At 47.7% G+C, this 25,080-nt stretch overlaps 1 protein-coding gene across 1 annotated transcript in view; it reads right to left on the bottom strand.

Moving 5' to 3' along the window:
- Window positions 1-1,459: 1,459 nt before the first annotated feature.
- Window positions 1,460-25,080, bottom strand: part of uba1 (ubiquitin-like modifier activating enzyme 1) — a 62,235-nt gene continuing 38,614 nt past the window's right edge. Inside the window, exons 14-26 of the mRNA XM_063035309.1 lie at window positions 23,642-23,797; window positions 22,970-23,135; window positions 19,582-19,778; window positions 16,668-16,732; window positions 15,963-16,158; window positions 14,161-14,235; window positions 11,734-11,923; window positions 9,204-9,292; window positions 5,870-5,962; window positions 4,324-4,515; window positions 3,441-3,542; window positions 2,141-2,241; window positions 1,460-1,739 (exon numbers count right to left, since the gene is read on the bottom strand). Coding sequence (XP_062891379.1) covers window positions 1,604-1,739; window positions 2,141-2,241; window positions 3,441-3,542; window positions 4,324-4,515; window positions 5,870-5,962; window positions 9,204-9,292; window positions 11,734-11,923; window positions 14,161-14,235; window positions 15,963-16,158; window positions 16,668-16,732; window positions 19,582-19,778; window positions 22,970-23,135; window positions 23,642-23,797 — 1,758 coding nt within the window. The 3' untranslated portion in view covers window positions 1,460-1,603. The remainder of the gene's footprint in view (window positions 1,740-2,140; window positions 2,242-3,440; window positions 3,543-4,323; window positions 4,516-5,869; window positions 5,963-9,203; window positions 9,293-11,733; window positions 11,924-14,160; window positions 14,236-15,962; window positions 16,159-16,667; window positions 16,733-19,581; window positions 19,779-22,969; window positions 23,136-23,641; window positions 23,798-25,080) is intronic.

Genomic DNA, 25,080 nt, shown 5'->3' with positions numbered 1-25,080 from the left:
ACAAAATGATGAGGGGCAGAGACAGGGTGGAGAGTAGGAAAGTTTGCCCCCATGCCAGGGACCAGGGGTTTAGGGTGACAAGTGTACAAAGGATCCAAGGAGCATCATCTCCCCCACCCCACCGCCCAAGAGGTAAGTTTATGATCTGAAACGCTCTGGCTGAGGGGCTACCGGAGGCAGAGACTCTCAGCATTGAAATATTAGGAGAAGCACTCTAAGGATCGAAACAGGGGAGGTCCCTAGTGGGAGCTTCTTCATGCAGGGGTCTTTTCCTTGTACACTGGGGTCCTTGGCCGGAAGGTGTAGCAGAGGGCAGTCACTGACACCGCGTCCACTTGTCCATCCTGTGGCCAGGAGTCAGTGTATCACACTGACATGGAATACCAGAGGTTGCAGCCGGACTGCTGCTCAGGTTTTGTCTGCACTTTAGTCCTGTGCTCCCAGTGGGTGGGCTGGGGGCAGGAGAGGAGTCGCTTGGAGGATTTTCTGGTGGGCTTGCTCCTGGGCCCTAGCCAGGTAGCAGGCAGTCGAGGGCTTTGCCTGCCTGCCTGCCCCTCTTCCAGGGATACATTCATGCCTGGTTGCCCCTGGAGATGGAACATGGGTACCATGAGAGATTTTTAGGAAAGGCGGGACCCCAGGGAATTCACTATTTTATAGACAGTAATAATCATTTTAATTTGAATTTGCTCATTTGATGTTTGTATTTTGTGTGAATAAATTTTGCTGGTTTTGTAAAAAAAAGAAAAACTCACTAAACTCCATTTTATTTCATTTCCGCCACAGACCAAGTGCAATCTCAAAAATCTGTGTATTTTTTCCACGGTAATATTTTAAACCAATCTTGGATAACGGAAAGACCTTCCCTTGGCCGACGTCCCGAAATCTGTGACACTAATTCCCCCCATACCCAGTGTCGGAACAAATACAGGGGCAATGGGGTTGTTAAGCGGGAAAGCCAATACAGTTTTCGCTCTCTCACGCACGCATTTACACGCACACACAAACGATTACCACACACTCCCTCCCCCCACCCCCATTCTCTCCCACGCTCGCTCTCTCCCCATCAAGATCCAAGTGGTAGAACTACGGCCAATTTACTACAGACATCACTAACCTGATAAACACAGAAAGTTGGGGGGGGGAGGGGGGAGGAAGACGGGCGAGGGGAGAGGCGAAAGTTTCCTGGCATGGGTTGAAGACAATAGGGCGGGGATGGTGCACGGCGTCTCTCTCTCACCCACGGGGCTCACATCCCGGCACTCGATGGTGCCTGTAACAGTTAAATTAAAAAGGGGAGTGAACTCAGAACCCTGAGGAGGGAGTGTTGACGGCCGGACAAGGGAGATGAAGTCCTGCATTCAGTTGTTGTATTGGGGGAGGAAGGAGGGGATGGTGTGGAATGATCTTAGCTACAGTGTATGGCATGCTTACAGCTAGAGGTTGCTAAACCCTATTAGAACAGGCTTTTGGGGAAGTGAAAGAAGGGAGGAGAGGGACACCCACGAACCTCAGGAGCTGCGTGAAGGGTTCATGCTCAGGATTCCAGCCCACCACCCTCGACCCGGCAAACCTCCCTGACCATCCCTGCCCCAGAGCCCAATCAGCGCATGGTGTATCGCACGTAGGGGACCTCCACGTCCTCGTCATTCTCGTCATTACAGCACAGCTCGAAGACCAGCGCCTTCACGTGCTTGCCAATCTTCTTCTTGGAGACTTTGGTGACGATCTCAGTCATCCTGGTGTTTGGGAAGAGAAGAGGCGAGTCAGAGCAGACATTAAGGCATTGGAAAAGGATGGTGTCCAAGACACAGAATGATTGGAGCTTAGGTGGCAGGAAACGGAGCAACAGGAATTGGGGGGGGTGGGGTGGGCTATTATTGAGGGTAGAAGGTTGCGAGGGAGGTAGGGCTGAGATAGGGAGGGGTCAGGGGTTCACCGAGACAGTGTGGGTGGAAAGGAAGGGCTCACAGGACTGTCCCATAAGGAAGGGGAGTGTGCTGCAATTGTCCCACTGGAAAGCTGGGATGGGAGCACTGGAGTCCTTCTGAATGACAGTGGCAGCTAAATCCAGGGAGTCAGGGAGAAGGGGTGGGGGTGGATGACGACAGACAGCCTTGGCTGGTACGCCCATACTTACGGCTGCTCAATCCTCTCCTTAAGCTTGGCAGCAGGCATGAAGAAGGAATAGAGCATTGAGACTCCCTGCGACAGCATCGTGATCTCCAGCTTGTGCTCATTCTGTTGAGAGAGACAGAAAGAGAATGAGACATTCTCCCTCTCCCAGTCCAGAAACCCCCTGCGGTAATTAATCCCCATCTGTAACTTGGGACCTCTAGTTCAGTGTCAATTGCTTCCAATAGCCAGAGGGCTCAGATTATGGAATTCTGTGACCCCTTTTGGACTGTCTTGAATGCCAGCTCATGCATTACTGCCAGCTTTAACAAAACAGGCCAGGCGGAGACACGAGGGATTGCAGATGGTGGGACCTGGAGCTCAGCAGCTCAGATAAGGAGCCCAAAACTATTCAATGTTCCAACTGTGGTCTGATCAATGTAATGTTCCTTCTAAGGTGTGCACACGCCTTTTGCTACCAGTGCACGAAATGTTGTCACCATCTACCTCAACGGCATGTTGAGTCTATTTCACAAATGTACACATTTCCTTTTCCGGTTTCTGGAGTAGACAGTGTTGACAACGTGGAGTTTGCGTTGATTTGTCTGCAGGTTTTAGAACTGGCTTGTTTATTCTGTTTTTATTCAAATTATTCAGTGCACACAGGTTATTGTCACAGGGCAAAAAATTGCACAGCACAAGATGTTTGCGCACACTGGTCATTACAAATTAGAGGGAACATTGGCCTTACACCCATGAGTTTATATTCTCGATATGAATGCCAACTTTGCATTTGCCTTCCGCAGCACTGCCTTAACATGACTCGCGACCTCACGATCAATCTCATCGTGGCTCCTGCACCTTATTGTCTGCCTGCAACACACTTTCCTTGTGCTGTAACACCTTATTTTCATGATTGCGACCTCCATGTTGTTGGCACCACGGTAGCATAGAGTTGGCACAATGCAATTACAGCTCGGGGCACCAGACTTCAGTTTAATTCCTCCCTGTGGAATCACGTGGCTTTTCCTTGGGTTCTGGTTGCTTCCCATAATCCAAATTGGGGGGGGGGGGGGGGGAATTAAAAATGGGGGTAGATTTACAGCCTCTGATTAAAACAAATTAGCACATCATTTGGACATTGGGACCCACGAGGAAACTTACAAATCACAGGGAGAACATGCAAACTCCACTCAAGCAGCAAGACATTGTGATCAACCTGGGTGATTGGAGTTGAGTTACTGGGGAGGGAAAGAGAAGAGGTGGGCTGAGGGGCTTCTCCAGAACGATCCCCAGCCCTCCAATACACACAGAGCCGTGCTCACCTTGAAGTAATCCAGGAACTGCTTGAGGGTCATCTCCTCTCCATTTCCCTTGACACCTGTCACTTCAAAACGGTCCCACAGTGTCCACTCTTTGTCGTAGTACTGTAGAGAAGGGTGGGGGCAAGAAAGAATAACCAGTGAGCTCTGGGTATGCCTGGACGGATACATGGTGTATCTGACACTTGTTATAAAATACCTGTGATACATACTTTGCAACAAGGCTGCCTGTAGGAGTCCCGCCACACCACCCCAAACTCTGTGACCCAACAGACATCTCAATCCTGGGCCCCGTAACACAACACAGTTTCTGCCTATAAACTGGCCCAGGAGATCCGAGGAGGACAAAAATCACCCGGCCTCCCTTTGTTGTACCTGATCCGTTCAAGGAGAACGATGGATATCCTATGACCATCAGACACAGTAGCCAAATCAGGCAATTTGGAGCATTACGTCTGCTCCGCCATTTCATCATGGCTGATTTATTTTCCTTTTCAACCCAATTCTCCTGCCTTCTCCCTCGTTATCTTTAACACTCTTACTAATCAAGAACCCATCTGCCTCCACAGTATCTGTGGCAATGAATTCCAGATCCGCTACCCTTTGGCTAAAGAAATTCCTCATCTCTGTTCAAAAGGGATGTCCTTCCGTTCTGAAACTGTGCCCTCTGGTCCAAGACTCCCCAACTATATGACAAGGGACTGTCCCACCCATACAAAGGCCTGCCTTTCCAATGAGACCACTCACCCACCCCCCCTCCCTCGGGAGACTTCAGCCACCATCACCTTGGAAGGCTGCGGGGGGGGGAGGGGGGGGTTGCCTTCACACCAAGCGTGAGTGTCCTCATCACCCTCCCTGCACAGGGATGCTCTTCTGTCAACCTTACCGTGTGCTTTGGTGCAGCAATTGGCTCGGAGAAGCCGAAGAAGGGCAGGGCCAGGTTGAGGAAGCCATTCTTGAAGGACTCCAGCTTCTTCTTGCCCAGGACGATCTTGTAGAGTTCCAAGCAAACCAGTCCCACCACGGCCGCCGTGGTGGTGGCGATGGCTGGGATGATCTTGCCGGCGATGAGCTTGCTCTATGGCAGGGAGAGAGAAGGGAAAGAGGGCAGAGGGTCAGAGATGGGCTGCAACCAGACATCCTCCCTTTCCCACCTCAGAGAACAGAGAACGTGCCCTTAGACTTGCACACGGTCCATGACCCTCCATTCCCTGGATGTTCATAAGAGTCACAGAAAAGTACAGCACGGAAACAGGCCCTTTGGCCCATCTAGTGCATGCCAAACCATTTAAACTGCCTACTCAAAGGATTTAAACTACAAAGTATAAATTATACTACCTTAAGACTTGTCTGCTTCGAGGCAGCCACAAAACAAGAAACCCAAAAGAACCCAATTAAAAAAAAGACCAACACCCAGAAAGGAAAAAAACACAAATCATGCAAACAACAGAAGCAAGCAGGGGTCTGTTCCCCTTAAACCGGGTCTATGCTCCAAGTGCAGTTCCCATAGCTCTCCACACCTCTACCAACCATGTACGTATCCAAACTTCTCGCAGACGTTGAAACTGAGCTCACATGCACCACTGGTGCTCGTTCCATTCTCATCACCCTCAGTGAAGTTTCCCCTCATCTTCCTCTTGAACTTTTCACCCTCAAGTCATGACTTCTGGCTGCCATCCCACCCACCCAGAGTGGGAAAAGCCCGCTTGCATTCAGCCTATTTACAGAGTCATGTGCCTGTCTAAAAGCCTCAATTTCCAGCCACTTTGTGGACTCGGTCCCATGCACATCGGTGCTCCTGAGGGACCTGTTGTTAACTTGTACTTTCCCTTATTGACCCCCACACTTGCCAGGATGAAAGCACCATTTCCAGCCACGGTCTTCGACAACCACTTCACTGTCTAGAACTGCAAACTTACCAAGCCAGTCACCCTCATTTTAATTTTTTAAATTTCGATATACAGCGTGGAACTGTACTGCACAACCCTCGACAACTCGGATTTAATCATAACAAAGACAATTTACAGTGACCAATTAACGTTCTACGGTACGTTTTTGGAACGTGGGGAGAAACCGGAGCCCTCAGAGAAAACCCAACAGTGCACAGGGAGGACGAATAGAGACTCCTTACAGAGGAGTGAACTCCAACAACACTGCGCTAACCTTACCTCACTGTGGTGCCCATTTTCATCCACAGCCACCTACGCTTTCATTCAAGTTATTTATATACAGCAGAATCGAACCAGCCCACAGGTCAACACGTGGACTGTCATCCCAGAATAACCCCCCACCCACTGATTCAGAATTTGCTTCGGAAATGGAAGACAAACCTCTAAATCACGGTGGATATAATCTTCTGGTTCAGCCTGCCCTCAAGCACCATCAGCTCACTCCCCCGTTCCCCCCCCACCACACCCAAACGTGCCACCCACCTTGTGCCTGTCAGCCGGTGGAATGTCATAGTTCTCAGCTCGGAGATTGGAAGCAGCCACGATGAAATCCATGTGGAAGTTTGTGTCGTCATCCTGTCAAGAGAGAGGGGCCAGAGGGGAGACGATCAGAATTCATATTAATGTTGTCTTTCCGCTGTACTAATAAACCAGCTCCAAATACAACATATAGTGCAAAACAGCAGAGTGGTGCAGAGATTTTTGTGAAAGAAATGAAATGTCAATAGCAGAGAAGGGGAGCGAGAAGCCTAAGACTGTGGCTGCACCACCAGGAAGGGGTTGTAGAAGGTGACTAGTTTAGCATTCGGACAGCAGTGAGGGCGACGTTCTTGAATCCTGCATGTAGCATGCCTGTAAAAAGTATTCACCCCCCTTGCAAGTTTTTATGTTTTAATTGTTTTACAACATTGAATCACAGTGTATTTAATTTGGCTTTTTTGACACTGACGAACAGAAAATACTCTTGTGTGTCAAAGTCAAAGCAGATTTCTAGAAATTGGTCTAAATTTATTGCAATTATTAAACAGAAGATAATTGATTGCATAAGTATTCACCCCCTTCAAGTCAGTATTTAGTAAATGCACCTTCGGCAGCAATTACAGCCTTGAGTCTGTGTGGATAGGTCTCTATCAGCTTTGCACATCTGGACACTGCAATTTTTCCCAATTACTCTTTACAAAACTGCTCAAGCTCTGTCAGATTGCACGGGGATCGCCAGTGAACAGCTCTTTTCAAGTCCCGCTACAAATTCTCAATTGGATTGAGGTCTGAACTCTGACTTGGCCACTCCAGGACATTAACCTGTGTAGATTTGGCTTTATGCTTGGGGTTATTGTCTTGCTGGAAAACAAATCTTCTCCCAAGTCGCAGTTCTCTTACAGACTGCATCAAGTTTTCCTCCAGGATTTCCCTGTATTTTGCTGCATTCATTTTACCCTCTACCTTCACAAGCCTTTCAGGGCCTGCTGCAGTGAAGCATCCCCACAGCATGATGCAGCCACCACCCATGCTTCATGGTAGGGATGGTTTGTTTTTGATGAGGTGCAGTGTTTGGCTTATGCCAAACATAGCGTTTAGTCTGATGGCCAAAAAGCTCAGTGTTGTTTTCGTCATACCATGGAACCTTCTTCCACTAACTTCACAGTCTTTCACAGTCCAACAAGCTCGGGCCGAGATTTCATGTGTGCTTCTTTTCCAACACTGGCCTTCTTTTTGCCGCCCTCTCATAAAGCTGCAACTGGTGAAGCACCCCAGCAAAAGTTCTTGCATGTGCATTCTCAACCACTGAAGCTTGTAACTCCTCCAGAGGTGGCCTCCCACACTAGACCCTGCTCTATGCAGATTTACAGCTGTGCCATATTCTCTCCATTTCTTGATGATTGACTTAACTGTACTCCAAGGGATATTCGGTGACTTGGGGATTTTATTGTATCCATCTCTTGACTTGTGATTTTCAATAACCTTTTCGTGGAGTTGCTTGGAGTGTTCTTTTGTCTTCATGATGCAGTTTTTGCCAGGATACTGACTCACCAGCAGTCGGACCTTCCAGATACAGGTGTATTTTTACTGGAATCAATTGAAACTCCTTGACTACACAGTGATTTCCATTTAACTAATTATGTGACTTCTAAAACCAATTGGCTGCACTGATGATTTGAAGAACTACAAAACAATTGATATAATTGTTGAAGAAAGTGCAAAAATGGGTCTATCAATTGCAAAAAGACAGAATGTATGGTGATATCCAAAAAGAAGGAGAATCCTATCTGCAGGCTGAGAATAAATGGGGAAGACATAAAACAAATATATAACTTTTGCTACTTAGGAAGCTGGGTGACATCAGATGGCAGGTGTGACATGGACATCAAAAGAAGAATAGGGATGGCAAAAGACACCTTTACGAGAATGAAGAGTAAACTGACCAGGCATCACAACCTGCCTCAGAGCACTGAAATGTTACCACAATGTTGGACAATATCTAGTTACATGAGGAAACAAACTGTAGCAGCAGAGATGTAGTTTTTGAGGAGGATGCAAAGAATATCATGGATGAAACAAATATCTAACAAGGATGTCATGAACAGAGCAAGCACAAAAAGAGAAATAATGTATGAGAACATGAAAAGGCAACGTGACTTCATTGGACATGTGATTAGGAAAGAGGAGTTAGAATGCACAGTAATTATGGGAAAGACTGAAGGGAAGAAAGAAAGAGGAAGACAAAGACAAATGATGATGGAGACAGCAGCCAGAGAACTGAAAATGAATACCAATGAACTGATCCACTTGACCCAAAATAGGAGTGTGGGGGCCATGGCAGTCAAAGTTCAAACTTAAAGGGGGTGAATACTTAAATAAAAAATATTTTGTGTTTTATTTTTATATTTGTAATTAATGTAGATCACTTTGTAGAAACTCTGTTTTCACTTTGACATGAAAGTGTCTATTCTGTCGATCAGTGTCAAAAAAAGCCAAATTAAATCCACTGTGATTCAATGTTGTAAAACAATAAAACATGAAAACTTGAGGAGGTGGGGGGTGGATGTATACTTTTTTATAGGCTCTGTAGTTGGGAGGTGGGAGGAAACCAGAGCACCATGGGGGGCACCCACAGCACCACAAAATGGGCGCTGAGGCTTTATATAAGGGATTGGTCAGATCGCATTTGTGAGCAGGGACAGAGTGGTGGAGAGTAGGAAGTCCAGATGCGGCTCACAAGAATGATTCCAGGGATGAAAGGGTTAATGTATGAGGAGCGTTTGATGGCCCTGGGCTTGTACTCGCTGGAGTTAAGAACATGGGGGTGGGGAAGAGGAAGAGTCTCATTGAAGCCTATGGAATATTGAAAGGCCTAGACAGAGTGGACATGGAGAGGATGTTTCCTAGTGGGAGTGTTGCGGACTAGAGGGCACACTCTCAGAACAGAAGGGTGTCCCTTTAGAACAGAGATGAGGGCGGCTTTCTTTAACCAGAGAGTGGTGAATCTGTGTAATTCACTGTCACAGACAGCTGTAGAGGCCAAGTCATTGGGTATATTTAAAGCAGAGTTTAATAGGTTCTTGATTAGTAAAAGCATCAAAGGTCATGGGGGAGAAGGCAGGGGAATGGGGTTGAGACAGATAATAAATCAGCCACGATGGAATGGCAGGGACTTGAAGGGCCGAATGGAATTATGGAAAAACTTGAAAATTCCAGACACAGATTGGAGGAGGTCGGAACTGAAGCCTAGTCATTGGAGTTGCGAGGCACTGCACGTGCCTGTACTTTCAGCCAAACTACAAGCGCGGCAAGCGCTGGGGAGGGTGCAGGCCCGTACCTTTTCAAACTCGATGGGATACATCCGGAAGGTGGAGAGGGCCTCTAGGGAAGGAAGGGTGGCCTTCAGCTCCTCGAGACGGCTGTCATCTGCAATAAAACACCAAGCTGGTAAGCCAGGGGAGGTGAGAGCTCCTCTTTGCCAGAGGATCTTCCTCAGTACCTTGCATCTCATGATACCAGTAATGGAAACAAGGACCCTGCCAAGTCAGTACCAACAGTCGAAACAATGTACAGCGATCACCCATCTCGTCGGCATGTCCCCTCGCTCTCCGTATACCCATGAATACCCACTGGACCTAGAAATCAACCTCTCTTCATACAGTGACTGCGCCCCACAGCCAGAAACAGACCATTCAGCCCATTATGTCCATGCTAAACATATGAACGTATACCCATTCCATTTTCCATCCCGGGGCCCACCCTCCTCTGCCTTGTCCAGCCACAAGTTGGTCTGGATGCTTCAGTCCTGTAAGAGTCTCTGCCTCTTATCGCCCCTCCTCCCCCTCAGGCAATGCACTTCAGGTCCCAATACTGGACGTCTGGACTGAACCCAGGTCTCCTGCGCTGCTCTTGAGACACAAGATTAATAAAATATAACCCCATCATCTGGCATCTATCGCTCAGGATCACTTACAACTACAGGAGGCTTGTCCAAGGGAGCCAATCAATGTAGTTATGTGAATGTCCACAAGAAAAAGAATCTCAAGGAAGTATATGACATCATTACGTGCTGTGTCATATGACGTGGGTGATCATGGTCTTTCCATGACCAAGATTGTTCTTGGCAAATTTTTCTACATAAGTGGTTTGCCATTGCCTTCTTCTGGGCCTCATCTTTATGAGACAGGTGACCCCAGCCATTATCAACACTCCTCAAAGATTGTCTGCCTGGTGTCAGTGGTTGCATAACCAGGACTTGTGATCTGCACCAGCTGGTCATACGGCCATCCACCACCTGCTCCCACGGCTTCACGTGACCATGATCGGGGGGGGGGGGGGGGTGACCTGCAGGCTAGCAGAGGGGAGAAGAGTCTTACCCCCTTTGCCAATCATAATGACATATAAGTAATTTAATCATAAATTTATTTTGAACTGATATTTGGAGGAATACTGCCCAGGAAGGCAATGGATACAGGAAGATTATCGAGGATTTTGCTCAGCAGCAAGTGGTCAGAGGGAGAATTCAACAGAGAACAAGGTGGTGGTCTAGTGGTACAACAGACATCCTACCTCTCCCGGAAGTTCCGGGAGTCTCCCGCATATGAATAGTGGCTCCCTGATGCCCGCAAATTATATACAATATCACAGAAATCAATTTTTTTGAGAGTGAGCGAGAGAAAGCAAGCGAGAGAACACGAGTGACCATGAGAATGAAAGTGAGAGTGAGAAGAGAAGAGAAAAGAGAAAGAAAGAGAAAGAAAGAGAAAGAAAGAGAAAGAAAGAGAAAGAAAGAGAAAGAAAGAGAAAGAAAGAGAAAGAAAGAGAAAGAAAGAGAAAGAAAGAGAAAGAAAGAGAAAGAAAGAGAAAGAAAGAGAAAGAAAGAGAAAGAAAGAGAAAGAAAGAGAAAGAAAGAGAAAGAAAGAGAAAGAAAGAGAAAGAAAGAGAAAGAAAGAGAAAGAAAGAGAAAGAAAAAGAGAAAGAAAGAGAGAAAGAAAAAGAGAAAGAAAGAGAGAAAGAGAGAAAGAAAGAGAGAAAGAGAAGAGAAGAGAGAGAGAGAAAGAAAGAGAGAAAAAGAGAGAGAGAGAAAGAGAGAGAAAGAGAGAAAGAGAAAGAGAGAAAGAGAGAAAGAAAGAAAGAGTGCGCGAGTGAGAGTGCACCATGGCAGAGTGTTCCAAAAAAAATATAAAACATACATCACTCCAGAAAGTGTACCCCTGCCTAATAGGGGTCAAAATAATGACAGTGTTGCTCGCGGTTTGCAACAGTGACTTTTCTATTGCCCATGGTGGGTTAAGACTGTAAAAGACAAGTTGAGGTGAGTTTAACAGGTGTCATTCGTTCATTAGCATAGCTAACGTTATTTAAACTAGCTGGCTGGCTGCTAAGAAGCTACTCTATTGCAGACATCCCACCTCTCCCGGGAGTGTCCTGCAAATTGATGGTGCTACCTCCCTGAAATGAGTTTTTGCAGGGTGGGATGTCTGGGTACAGAGAGAGACATAACCTCCCATTGACCACACACGTGTTTCTCTCACACCACCCAAGTCCCACCCCCTCTAAATTTGGGGTCTTGTCACCCAATCAGAAGGAAGTGGCCCCTCACCACACTCAGGAGCCTCGGAATTGGTGGGGGGGGGGTGTAGGAGGAATCTCACTGAAACCTACTGGATCAAATCCTGCTGCTGCCTTTATGTTATCCCTGTAATCACAAGCTTCTCCGGGGTGCTCTGGCTTCCTCCCACAGTCCAAAGGCACACCTACCAGTTGGTAGGTTAATTGGCCATTGTAAATTGTCCTGTGATTAGGCTAGGGTTAAATTCGGGGTGCTGGGTGGCGTCTGCGCTGTACCTCTAAAAATAAACACTCACCGACCGAAGCGTTGGAGTTCTGGAGGTCCTGGTCGGAGACATGGATCTTGACGCCGGACTTAGGGGTGAAAGTCGGCACCTTGACAGATTTCAATATCTCGGCCAAGCTGCTCACGTCACGGGAGCCCTTGATGCCATAGGTCTGGGCGAAGAGGTTCGCTGCGGCCATTACATAATCCATGTGGAGGGCCTGCAAATCGGATGGGGAGGGGTGGTATGCATTAGTACTGGATCCACACATCTCCTGCCAATGAAGGCTTGGGTGATAAACGTACCTGGGTGTGTTAGGAGAATGGAGTTGTGGACTGAGAAGGTTACAGTAGGGATATGGGCAGAGAAATGGCAGACGGAGTTTAATCTGGACAAGTGTGAAGTGTTGCACTTTGGGAGATCAAATGCAGGGCGAATGTGCACAGTTAACGGCAGAGCCCTTCACAGCCCTGACGTACTTGGATCTGCACAATTAGACAGGGTGGTAACACAGGTATACGGCAAGCTTGCCTTCATTGGAATACGAGGGGTAGGAAATCACGTGCAGCTGTATGAATCTTTGAGGCTGCATCTGAGTAAAGCACATGGATGTGGCAACTCCATTACTGGAAAGATGTGGAGAGGGTGAAGAAGAGGTCCATCGGGATGCTGCCTGGTTAGAGGGCATGAGCTACAAAGGAGAAATTGTGTAAACTTGTGCTGTTTTTTCTCCAAAGGGGTAGTGGTGGTGGGGGGGGGTGGCATCTGATAGAGCTTTATAAGTTATGAGATATGCAGACAGTCAGTTCCTCAGTGTGGAAATATCAAATACCAGGGGACATGCATCTAAATTGAGAGGAGAAAGCTTCCACACAGAGAGATACCTGGAATCTGCAGTGGGTAATCATGGAAACATGTGCTGTGACGTTTAAGGACAGACATGAATACGCAGTGAATGGAGGAATATGGACCGTGTGCAGACAGAAGGGACTTGGTTTAATTTGGTATTGTGTTTGGCAAAGATATGATCAGAATTAGGTTTAATGTTACTGACACATTGTGAAATTTGCTGTTATGCAGCAGCAGTACATAATAAAACTAAATTACAGTGTTTAAACATAGTGCAAGAAAAGTACTGAGGTAGTGTTCATAGGTTCAATAATCATTTCGAAAGCAGAGAGGAAGAAGCTATTCCTGAAATGTTGAGTGTGTGTCTTCAGGCTTCTGTATCTCCTTCCTGATGGTAGCAATGAGAACAAAGCATGTCCTGGGTGTTGGGGGTCCTTAATGATGGATGCTGACTTTTTGAGACATCGCTCCTTGAAGATATCCTGGATGCTGAGGGAGGCTGGTGCTCTTGACAGAGCTGACTGAGTTTATAACTTTCTGTAGCCTTATTTCGATCCTGTGCAGTGGCCGCTCCATACCAGACAGTGATATAACCAGTTAGAATGCTCTCCATGGTACATCTGCAGAAATGTGCGAGTGGGTTTGGTGACATAGCAAAGCTCCGCCAACTCCTGATGAAATATAGCCACTGCCATGCCTTTTTTTGTTGTAACTGCATCGGCATGTTGGGACCAGGATAGATCCTCAAAGATGTTGACACCCAGGATCTTGAAATTGCTCACCCTTTCCACTTGATTCGATGAGGACTGGTGTGTGTTCCCTCATCTTACTCTTTCTGAAGTCCACAATCAATTCTTTGGTCTTACTGGGTTCCACATGTGTGTGCGTACACACAAGCAAACTTTAGAATGTGCTAGCTGCCTGGCCCGTGAGCTCGCGCCAGCATACGGAGGGCCACGCACTCAAATCTGTAACCATCCCCCTGCCCCCAACCGCTGAAACGGAAGCATCGCTCACCCAGATAAAGAGACTATAGCTGGGATACCGGGATGGGGCGCCTCTTCCAGAGACACGAAGACTGAGTGGCTGAAACCACCAGCAAAGTGGTTAAGGCGTGCACTAGAATAAGTGGCAGCTGTAGAGACCTTCATTGGGTATATTTAAAGCAGAGGTCGATAGGTTCCAGACTAGTAATGCCATCGAGGATTAAAGGGAGAAGACAGGAGAGTGAAGTTGAAAGGAATAATAAATCAGCTATGATAGAATGATGGAGCAGATTTGATGGGGCAGAATTCCAATTGTCTTATGGAATTCTCTTATCTCAGAGTTGCAGGAGTAATATTATTAGTGTCAAAGTGATAGATAATTTGCAGTATCTATCAAATGGAGGGTCACTAACCCAGAAGGCAGAGCCTGGGATAGGTTGATGTTTCAGAAATTAAATGGCCTGACAGCTGCTGCTAAGTTGTTGTGTTCTGAAAGCAGTGCTCAGTGCTGGGAGAGGTCAGACAAGGGGTAGAGGACAGCCTCGCCCTTTGGGATGCGGGAATGCGGATGCCGGCTTTAAATGCTCCCCCCACCCCCCCACGATGGGCCACCGACACTTACGTTGTGCATGTCGAACTCCAGTGGGTGAGGACACCTCTTAGGACCGGACCAGAAGGGAGTGCCAGAAGTTGTGACCTGGGGAGAGTGGGATAAAAGAAAGAGTTAGGCACGATTCATGCAGTGACAGCTGAGTCAATTTGTTCACAATGCTGCTACAAGCTGGGGTTATGTACTCCGGTATAGAGAATGAAAGGTGGAGAGCATTTTCTAAATGGGGAGAGAATTCAGTAACAAGAGATTCTGAAGATGCTGAAAATCCAGGGGACAACATAAAATACTGGAGGAACTTTAGAACTTTATTCCTTGGAATAGAGGAATTGAGAGGAGATTTGATACAAAATTGAGGGGTATAGATAAGGTAAATGCAAGCAGGCTTTGTGCACTGAAGTTGGGTGGGACTACAACTAGAGGTCATGGATTAAGGGTGAAAGGCGAAATATTTATGGGTAACTTCACTTAGAGGGCTGTGAGTGTGTGGAACAAGCTGCTGGCGCAAGTGGTGCTTGCGAACTTGATTTCAATGTTTAAGAGAAGCTTGGATAGGTACATGGATAGGAGGGGTATGGAGGGATATAGTCCCAGTACAGGTCGATGGGAAAAGGCAGTGAAAATGGTTTGGCACAGACTAGATGGGCCAAAGTTGTACTTTTCTATCACTATATAACTCAGCAGGTCAGGCAGCATCTATGGAATTGAATGAACAGTCGACATTTCGAGCTGAGACCCTTCATCGGGACTGGACAGAAGGGGGAGATGCAGATACTGGAGAGGTGAGGAGCACAAATTATCAGGTGATTGGTGAGACCAGGTGAAGGGGAAGGCATTTGAGTGGGGAAGGGTTGATGAAGAAAGAAGCTGGGAGACGACAGGTGGGAGACGACAGGTGGAAGACGTAAGGATGAAGGAGGAAGCTTTTCGGAGAAAGGGAGGAAGGGACACCAGAGGGAGCTGCTGTGCTGGTGAGAAGGGGAAGAGGGGAGTCAGAATGGGGAATGGAAAGACTAGAGGAAAGTGATTAATGGAAGTTAAGAGACATAAATGCCATCTGATTGGAGGTTATGCAGAAAGAAAATGAGGTGTTGCCCCTGTGTTTAGCCTCATTGTGGCAGTAGAGAATGCCATGAACTAATATGTCAGAATAAGAATGGGAAGCTAGAAAGAGGTGGTGCAAAGGAATTTGCAAATCCTCGATCAGGATTAATCTCAACTCACAGATTGAGTCAGGAGCAAGAGAAATTCCTCATTAGTATTCATTTTAGATCCAGCAGAAGGAACTGTTGAGGCTTTATAAGGTGATGTCAGACCGCATTTGGAATACTAAGAGCAACTTTGGCCGCCTGTCCAACGATGTGCTGGCCATGGAGACCGTCCATAGCTGGTTCACGAGCAATCTTAGGAATGTATGGGGAACATCTGCTATCCCTGGGCCTGGATTCAGTGGAGTGCAGAAAAATGAAGGGAATCTCATCGAAACCTCCCGGATACTGAAAGGCACGGACAGAGCATTCATGGAGAGGATGCTTCCATCAGTGGAGGGTCTATGACCCAAGGGTAATGCCTAAAAATTAAGTGAAGTCCATTTAGAACAGATGAAGAATTTCTTTAGCCAAAGTTTGGTGAGTCTGTGGAATTCATTGTCACAGATGGTTATTGGGTGCATTTGAGGCAGAGGTGGATTGGTAAGGGAGTTTAAGGGAGAAAGTGAGAGAATGGAGTTGGAAAAGAAAGAGGGGCTGAATTGTCTGATCCTGTCCCCTCGGAGTGGAGATCCATGACGACGGTGCGTTGGAAAGGCAGCACACCTGGTCAGGCGGAAAGTTGTGTAGCAGCTGACGGATGTTATTGTTGTACTGGATCTGCCAGTGGTTTCGGGCCCAGGTCACACAGTCCTCCCAGGTCTTGGGACGGTCCGTCACTAAGCTTTTGAAAGCAGCTTCCAACACCTCCAGGGGCTGAGCTCCGGGCAGCTTCAATGTGCGTTCCATGAATTTGGAATCCCTGCAGGGGAGGGGGATGAAAAGAGAGGAAATTAGTCATATGCAGGGAAGCAAAGAGGAACACCAATTCTTGAGTCAGAGTGAAACAGGCCCTTCAGCCCAGCAGGTCCGTGCTATGAACTGCCTGTTTTCACTAACCCATTCATTCCCTTCATCACCGGCGTACAGCATCTACAAGGGGTACTGCAATTACCCCTTGTAGATGGTGCTACTCCAGTAGCATTGCCCAAACCCGTCACCGCCTGTCAAACCTTAATCTCCTGAGTGGGAGATCCTTCCCCACACAGACTTGCAGAAATTTGGGGTGCCTCACCTCACCCACCTTCTCAAGCAGGAAATTAAGATGGTTGGGCAAAGATAGAGAAGGCACCCAGATTCCAGTATTGTATTGGCACTGGGGCTGCTGCCTAGCTCTGATCTCCATTTATTTGGTTTCAGGACAACTGCAGATGGCAAACGCCCCACTCCAACCACCCTCCCCATGCCTCGAGAGAGCAGAGATCAACTTACTGTATGTACTGATTGACGTTCTCCGCGGGCTGCTTGAAGAGCCCTTCGAATTCGTCACGAGCCCACTGCGGAGCAAGGAGAGTTGAGGGTTAGAGAGTGTGCGCTGCTCAGCTGGCATTGATACCCGACCTCCCTGCCCCCTCCCCTACAGCAGGGATGTCTTGTACACCTACAGCTGCTCTCCACGAACTGTCACGGCAACAGGGAGGATTGTAGTGTGGGAGGCAAGCCCCCATCCCCCTTCACCCGCAGAAAATACGGACAGGAAGGCCGTGCCTCTTCTCTGACACCCCGGCCAACATACACCAACCCAGATTTATAAATCTGCACCTAACCGCCAGCAGACGCGCTTGGCTCCATCTTAGCACCAATGACAACCCCCCCACCACCACACAGGAAACACTTGCCCTTGTGCTCACCTATCTACAAGCCAAGGAGCAGCCAAGAAACCCCATCCTGACCGGAGAAGAGGTCGGGCAAACAGAAGTATTACCTCATGACTCTAGTGTCCTGATCTTTGGGTCTGATCTCGTTACTTCTTGTTTGACCCTCACTGTTCTGATTGGGACGGGTCTTGTCAACTGTGTGGAGTTTGCGAATTCTCCCTGCAACTGTCCCCACTTTCTCACACCCCCATTCCATCCCCCCCCCCCAGGTTTCCTCTCACAACCCAGCAACATGTAGGGTCGGAAGGTTAATCAGCCCTCAGTATGTGGACAAGGGGAACAATCTGCAGGGATCTGACAGGAAGGCGAGGAAGAATTAATGGGTTCAGTGCAAATGGTTAGCACAGACTCAGTAGGCTGAAAGGCCTAGTTCAATGCTGTGTTTCAACATGGAAACAGGCCCTACAGCCCACGGGAGTTCATACTGACTATCAAGCCAGTCATACACACACTGCCATTTCAATCTGCAAATTCCTACCCCCCTCAGCCCCCATCCTCAATTATGTTATTACATCACTAGTGACCTGGGTTCAATTCTCTCCATGTAAGGAGTTTATAACTCTCCTCATGACACTGTGGATTTTCTCCGGGTGCTCTGGTTTCCTCCCACATTTCCAAAGACGTATTGGTTAGTAGGTTAATTGGTCACATGGCTGTAATTGGGGAACGCCGGATCATTGGACCAGAGGGGCCCATTACTTCGAAATCAAAAGATGCCACCGCTAATCCATATCTCCAACCTGGGGGCTAATTACAGCAGCTGATGAACCCACTGACTCCACGTTGTTGCAATGTGGGAATGCCTAGGGGGAAAACCCACAGTCACGGGGAGAGAGAGTGAAAACTCCACACATGCAGACAGATGGAGGCAGGACACAGGGTCATAATGTCATTGTCATAGAGCATCAGTGCCATCTACTAGCATCCAGACCCTCCTCTCTTATCCACATACCTATCCAAACTTCTCTTAAATGTGAGGTCCCACCTTTGGCTCAGGTTCTCAGCCTTAGATCCCACTCCAAAAAGTTCAGGAAATGTTCCTCTAGCACCATCAGGGAACTTCATTCAACCGCTACCCTAAACCAATTCTACAATCTATAGACTCACTTTTAAAGACTCCTCACAACTCATGATCTCAGTATTATTTCTTTAATTTGCAGCTTGTCTTTTGCACATTGGTTATTTGTCAGTCTTTATGTACAGTTTTTCATAAAACTCTAGTTTCTTTCTCCCCCCGTAGACATTTGCAAGAAAATTAACCTCAGAGTAACGCAAACACGAGGAAACCTGCAGATGCTGGAATTGCAAGCAACACACACAAAAATTGCTGGACACAGCAGGCCAGGCAGCATCTCTAGGAAGAGGTACAGTTGAGTTTCGGGTCGAGATCCCTCGTCCTGAAAGGGTTTCGGTCCGAAACGTTGACTGTACCTCTTTCTAGAGATGCTGCCTGGCCTGCTGCATTCACCAGCAACTTTGATGTGTGTTCCTCAGAGTAACATTATGGTAACATTAGGGTTCTGGTATTGTGGTAATTAATTTACTTTTGACACTTATGGTACACTGTCTTCCTTCGACTTTGATTACGTATTATAGCTGAATAAAACTTATGTTATGCCCCACTTGGTAGTGGGTACCGTTGGTCAGTCATAGAACACAACAGCACAGAAACAGGCCCTTCGGCCCACAGTCCATGCTGAACCATTATTCTGTCTAGTTTCATCGACCATACCTTGCCATCTATGCACCTATCCAAATTTCTCTTAAATGTTCCAATCGAACCCACATCTAAATGCCCGCTGGCAGCTTGTGTACCTCAACACAACCTCAGTGCAAAAAGCCTGCTTGCATTTACCCTCCCTATCCCTCTTATTAGTCTGTATACCTCAATGAAATCGCCCCTCATTCTCCTACATTCCAGACAATAAAGCCCTAACCTATTCAACCTTTCCCTTTAACTGAGGTCATTAAATCCCAGCAACATCCTTGTAGGTTGTCTCTGCCTTCTTTGAATCTTATTGATATCTGTCCCGTAGAACTGTGCAGTTGTGGTCACCCTTTTACCAGAAGGATGCGGAGGCTTTGGAGAGTTTGCAGAGAGAACTTCATAGAGCACTCCAGCCCATGCCAGCCTGACATTCTGCCTACTTCCATCAAATTACAGGAAAGATTATACCTCTCCAAAACCCTCATCTCCACGTACCAACCCAAATTTCTCTTAAATGGTGCAATAGTTTAGCTAGCACCTCGTTCTACATTCGCACCACCCCATCAGTGAAGACGTTCCCGCTCAGGCTCCACCTTAGTAATTAAAAACTCTGGCGATGAGAGGCAACACATCCATGTACTGCGACACCGCGAGGTAACCTGTCGCACCACAGGACGGAGAAGCCCAGTCACTCAACTCTGGGCATCTCCCCGGAGGGCAGTGGACACCTGTTTACCTCTGAGTGCCAGCCAGGACTGACCTGCAAGGTGTGCTCTATTGCGTTGGGGAAGTTCTTGAGGGTGCAGATGGGGATGGATTTCTCTGGGGGGTCTTGGCTGGAGCTGTAAGACTCGGTGAGGAAAGGGATGACCACTTGGACGTTGCCCTTGGTGCCGAGAGTCCCTGACTCCAACAGGGGCTTGCGGTAGTACACACATCTCCTGTCCATGTACATTCCTGTGCGGGGGTGGGGGGGGGGGCGAAAGGAGCACAGTATGGGTGAGACATATACACCATCCCATCACACACTCACGAGGCCAGGCAGACTGCAGCTCCCTCTGAACCATTCCATCACACATTCCCAGGGACATGCAGAGTGAAGCTCCTTCTGCACCAGCCCATCACACACTCCTGGGGTCAGACACAGAGTGAAGTTCCCTCTACATAATCCCATCACACTCTCCCTGGGACATGCAGAGTGAAACTCCTCCTGCACCATCTCATCACACACTTGCAGAGTCAGACACAGAGTGAAGTTCCATCTACATAATCCCATCACACAATCCCAGGGTCAGTAATAGAATGAAGCCCCCTCTACACTAGGGAATCCCAACCTGAGGTCCACAGAGACCTTGATTAATGATATTAGTCTGAGGCATAAAAAATGTTGGGAATCCTTGTTCTGCACCATCTTATCAGAAACTCCTGGGCCCAGACACCAGGTGAAGCTCCCTCTGCACTGCCGCATCATATGCTGATAGTATATCAGTTTATGAGTGGGGAGATTACCTCTAACTCAGGGATCCCTTTGTTAATGGTAAACATCCATAGCATCAAAAAGGTTGGGAACCTGTCCTCTAGACTTAACTCTTAATGCCTTTGTAAGGTGATATAGCACAGAACAAGGTAAATGGTAGGACAGTAAAGAATGCTTTAGAACAGAGGGATCCAGGAATAATGGTGCATAGTTCCCTGAAGACGGAATCTCATGTGGATAGGGTGGAGAAGAAAGCTTTTGGTTTGCTGGCCTTTATTAATCAGAGCATTGAGTATAGGAGTTGGGATGTAATGTTGAAATTGTATAAGGCATTAGTAAGGCCAAATCTGGAGTATTGTGTACAGTTCTGGTCACCGAATTATAGGAAAGATGTCAATAAAATTGAGAGAGTACAGAGGAAGTTTACTAAAATATTGCCTGGGTTTGATCTCCTAAGTTACAGAGAAAGGTTGAACAAGTTAGGTCTTTATTCTTTGGAGCGTAGAAGGTTGAGGGGAGACTTGATAGAGGTGTTTAAAATTATGAGGGGGATTGATAGAGTTGACGTGGCTAGACTTTTTCCATTGAGAGTAGGGGAGATTCAAACAAGAGGGCATGGGTTGAGAATTAGAGGACAAAAGTTTAGGGGTAACATGAGGGGGAACTTCTTTACTCAGAGAGTGGTAGCTGTGTGGAATGAGCTTCCAGCAGAAATGGTTGAGGCAGGTTCGATGTTGTCATTTAAAGTTAAACTAGATAGATATATGGACAGGAAAGGAATGGAGGGTTATGGGCTGACTGCAGGTCAGTGGGAATAGGATAGGGTAAGAGTTTGGCACGGACTAGAAGGGCCGAGATGGCCTGTTTCTGTGCTGTAATTGTTATATGGTTATAAGGCCTTTCAGCCCATCAAGCATATATTCACATAAATTGAATTTTATTCCCCACACCCCCAAACTCTACAATGGACGGTCCCAACCATGGTGGCAAAAAAGGTTGGTCACGGGGCTAGCACCCCATTCCGTAACAACCCAGTGCTACAGAAGCACCAGAGGCTCCGGAGACCTCATCCTTGGGAGAGGAAAGATTTTTTACCTGAAAGACTGATGCACGACAGAGGAATCTGGCAAGCTGCTGTTGGCGTCCTACACCCAGACAGCTGTGAAGGGCTTAAGAAGCCCCCCCCCCCCATCCACTATCCTCTGGCTTTGCCACCTACAGTACACACCAGGGCAAGTTACAGCAGCTAAGTAACCCATCAGCCTGGAGTTTCTGATGTAGCAGTGACCCTTAGCTCAGGGTTGCCAACCTGAAGTCCACGGACCCCTCAGTTAATGTAGAGGTCCATGGTATATAAAAAAGGTTGGGAACCCCTGCCTTAGTTGAACATCACACAGTTTAAGATTCACTTGGACCAACAGACCACCATGGAAGCTTATCTCCAAGTTGCCCAAACAGACCAGTAGAAGACCCAACAGGCACTCTGAAGGAGAGTCTGGGAAGGTAAGTTTGCCTGATGTGTTGTACATGGTTTATTATTGTCGTATATACTAAGGTACAGTGTAAATCTGTTGCAGACAGATTGCTCCCTACACTAGTAGACTGTAATACAAAGGAAAGGATACACACACACTGTGCCACTTTATTAGGTACAGGAGTGGAACCCATTGTGGTCTTCTGCTGCCGTAGCCCAAGGCCTGAGGTGCTCTGCGTTCAAAGATGGTTTTCCGCACACCACTGCCGTAACACACGGTTATTCGAGTTACGGTCACGTTTCTGCCAGCTTGAACCGTCTGGCCATTCTCCTCTGACCTCTCTCATTAACAAGGTGCTTTCAACCACAGAACTGCAGCTCAGCAGATTTTTTTTTTGTTTTTCTCCACACCATTCTCTGTAAACGCTAGACCCCAGAGCAGAGGCTCCGAACCCTTTTTTATGTTGGGAATCCCTGCTCTAGAGTTCAGAGGCTTGTGCGTGATAATCTCAGATCATCAACAGTCTGAGAGGTACTCGAACCACCCCACCTGGCACCAACAATTATTCCACAGTCAAACTCATGTGGCTCATATTTCTTCCCACCTCTTGACCCTATCTACATGCTTTTATGCACTGAGTTCCTGGCACATGATGGGCTGATTAGATATTGGTATTAACAAGGTTATAGAGAGAGAGCAGTGCAGATAGAACAAATATATCTCACGGGCCACAGTGAGGTAGATAAATTGAGAGATCTTTAGTGTAGGAACATAGGTTCGAGAGTCTGATAACAAGTGGGTCAAGAAGCTGCCCTTCAGCTTGGTGGCATCTGCTTTCAGACTTTTGTATCTTTTGCCTAATAGGAATGTAGGGTGGGTGGGGTCCATGATTATGTTGACTGTATCCCCCACCCCACCCCCACGTCAGTAGAGGGCACGAGTTTGCACAAAGGAGGGCTGCATTTGAATTGGATGCTATCTATGGTCTATCGGGGAAAGAATGCACGAGCTGAGAGCTTGTACAAAGAGCCAGCAAACAGACAGAGAGTTAAACAGTCTAGGGTGGGTGGCGGGGGGGAGGGGGAATGGATTTGTGCCAGACACATTCTTGAAAAGGGAATTCTCTTCCCCTTAGTTCTAAAGTTGACCACAAGCAAGGGCACCAGGAATGCGGCCAAGAGACAGGAGGTACTCACTGGCATCGACATTGTCTAGTGCATTGGCCACACCGTCCAGAGCTTCGAAAAAGTCGTCGTCATAGATCCTCTCAGTGTCAGGTCCAACGCGGTTCTGGTGTGCCGTGACTCGAATGTTCGGATTCATCTGCTTCACGGCAGCAGCTGCCGTCTCAGACTTCATTTTCTAGGAGAGGTGAAAATGAGGAAGACTGTATCAGTGCCACATTCCTCTTCCCCCATCCACTGAACTTTCCCATGACCCCTTGAGCTCAATCCGCACTCCATTTCCTTCCACTCCCTCGGCAGAACCGAAGGTCAACCGGTTTGGGAGAAGCTTCTGACTAGAAACGGCTGCCAAGCGGCTAGCCCACACTCACAGATCCATGCTGGATTACAAATGCCCGACTTGTGTTCAGTCCGTACATTCAGACGAGAGTTTGGGATAACAGTGGGAGCGATTTGCCGGCTGTTACAAGGCTGTAGGCACCTTGTGCCAGACAGAAATTCTGTATACCACCTCAGATATGAAAAGAATCCGGCCATGAACTGACAAGAACTCTTACTGCTCACGGCAGTGCTGGTCACAGTTACAGTGGGGCGAAGGGCACCTTAACACCCCCCATTAAGATTTGAATGACGATGCTTCCTTGCACCATCCCTCACATCTCTCCCCTACCACCACCTTCTCACCGTCACATCCCAGGGTCTGAAGAGGAACTGGCGGTTGAGGTTAGACTTCTCGATGGTGTCCATGTCGGTGACGGTGAGTTCACCCCCTTCACCGCAGGCCAGGCCGATCATGGCAAAGTTCTTCAGCAGCTCGCAGCCTATGGCGCCGGCGCCCACCTGTGCAGAGATAAAAGACCAGTCACGGGTGGGTAGGGCTGTACAGGCGATGTCACACCACGGAGTGGCAGCTCCCCAGTTTATAAAAAACACCCTCCCTGCAGCCTTAACCCAGGGAGTGTGTGATGGGATGGTGTGGGGGGAGCTTCACTTGGTGTCTGACCCTGGGAGTGTATGATGGGATGGTGTGGAGGGAGTATCACTCTGTGTCTGAAGCCGGGAGTGTGTGATAGGACAGTGTGGAGGGATGTTGCATTACAGTTGTAAATCACAGACCATTCAGCCCAACCCATCCCTGCCAATCATGCCCAACAAAGTCAGTCCAATAGTCTTCTAAACCCTTCCCCTCTATGTACTAGACCAAGTGTCTTAGATCCAGTAGGAGATTGCTATTGTGTCGAGCAGCATGTGTGGTGGAAAGGAAATGTTGACATCCCAGTGCAGAGTTGACCCAAAATGTCAAGGATCCCATCCTTCTAGCAAATGCTTTAACACTTGAGCCCAGCATCTGCAGGATAAGGTTGGTAATGGTGGGAGGGTGAGACTATACTGTGTGTAGTGGACACACAGTGTCCTCTGTAGGGCTATGTGATACTGGCAACTGAGGACCATTCAGGAGAGACTTGGGTGATAAGAGGGATATCTTCTCCCAGGACGGATCTAAGTTGTAAGTTTAGAATCTGGAATAGAGGAGATGCTGAGGGGAGTCCAATTGGGAGATGTTTCCATTACTGGGCAAGACTTGGGGAAGGGACACGGTTACAAGGTCATTTATAGAACACAAAACAGTACAACACAGTTCATCTTGGTATTAAATATCCCTGATATATCTGCCTCTACCACCACCCCTGGCAGTGTGTTCCACACACCCACCACTACCTAATGTCACCTCTACACTTTCCTCCAATCACATTAAAATGATGCCCCCTCATATTCGCCGTGTCTGCCCTGGGGAAAAGGCGCTGGGTGTCCACTCAACTTTGAGGGCCGAAGGGCCTGTATTGTGCTGTAGGTTTTCTATGTTTCTATTTCTACTTAGCGATACAGCATCCCTTCCCAACCCAAGAGCCACGGCACACCAGCAACCCCCGACAAACCCGATCAACCCTAACCTGATCACAGGACAATATATAACGGCCAACTAACCTACCCGGTATGTCTTTGGATTGTGGGAGGAAATCGGAGGGCCTGGGGAAAACTCACCATCCCACAGGGAGGACGTATAGAGACTCCTAACAGAATGGCACCGGAATTGAACTCCAAGATGCTGTAATGGCATCACC

This window comes from Mobula hypostoma, chromosome 28 (genome assembly GCF_963921235.1).
Source record: "Mobula hypostoma chromosome 28, sMobHyp1.1, whole genome shotgun sequence".
Classification (NCBI taxonomy): Eukaryota; Metazoa; Chordata; class Chondrichthyes; order Myliobatiformes; family Myliobatidae; genus Mobula; species Mobula hypostoma.
The sequence above is the reverse complement of the archived record's forward strand: the minus strand, read 5'-3'. Positions and strand labels throughout refer to the sequence as shown.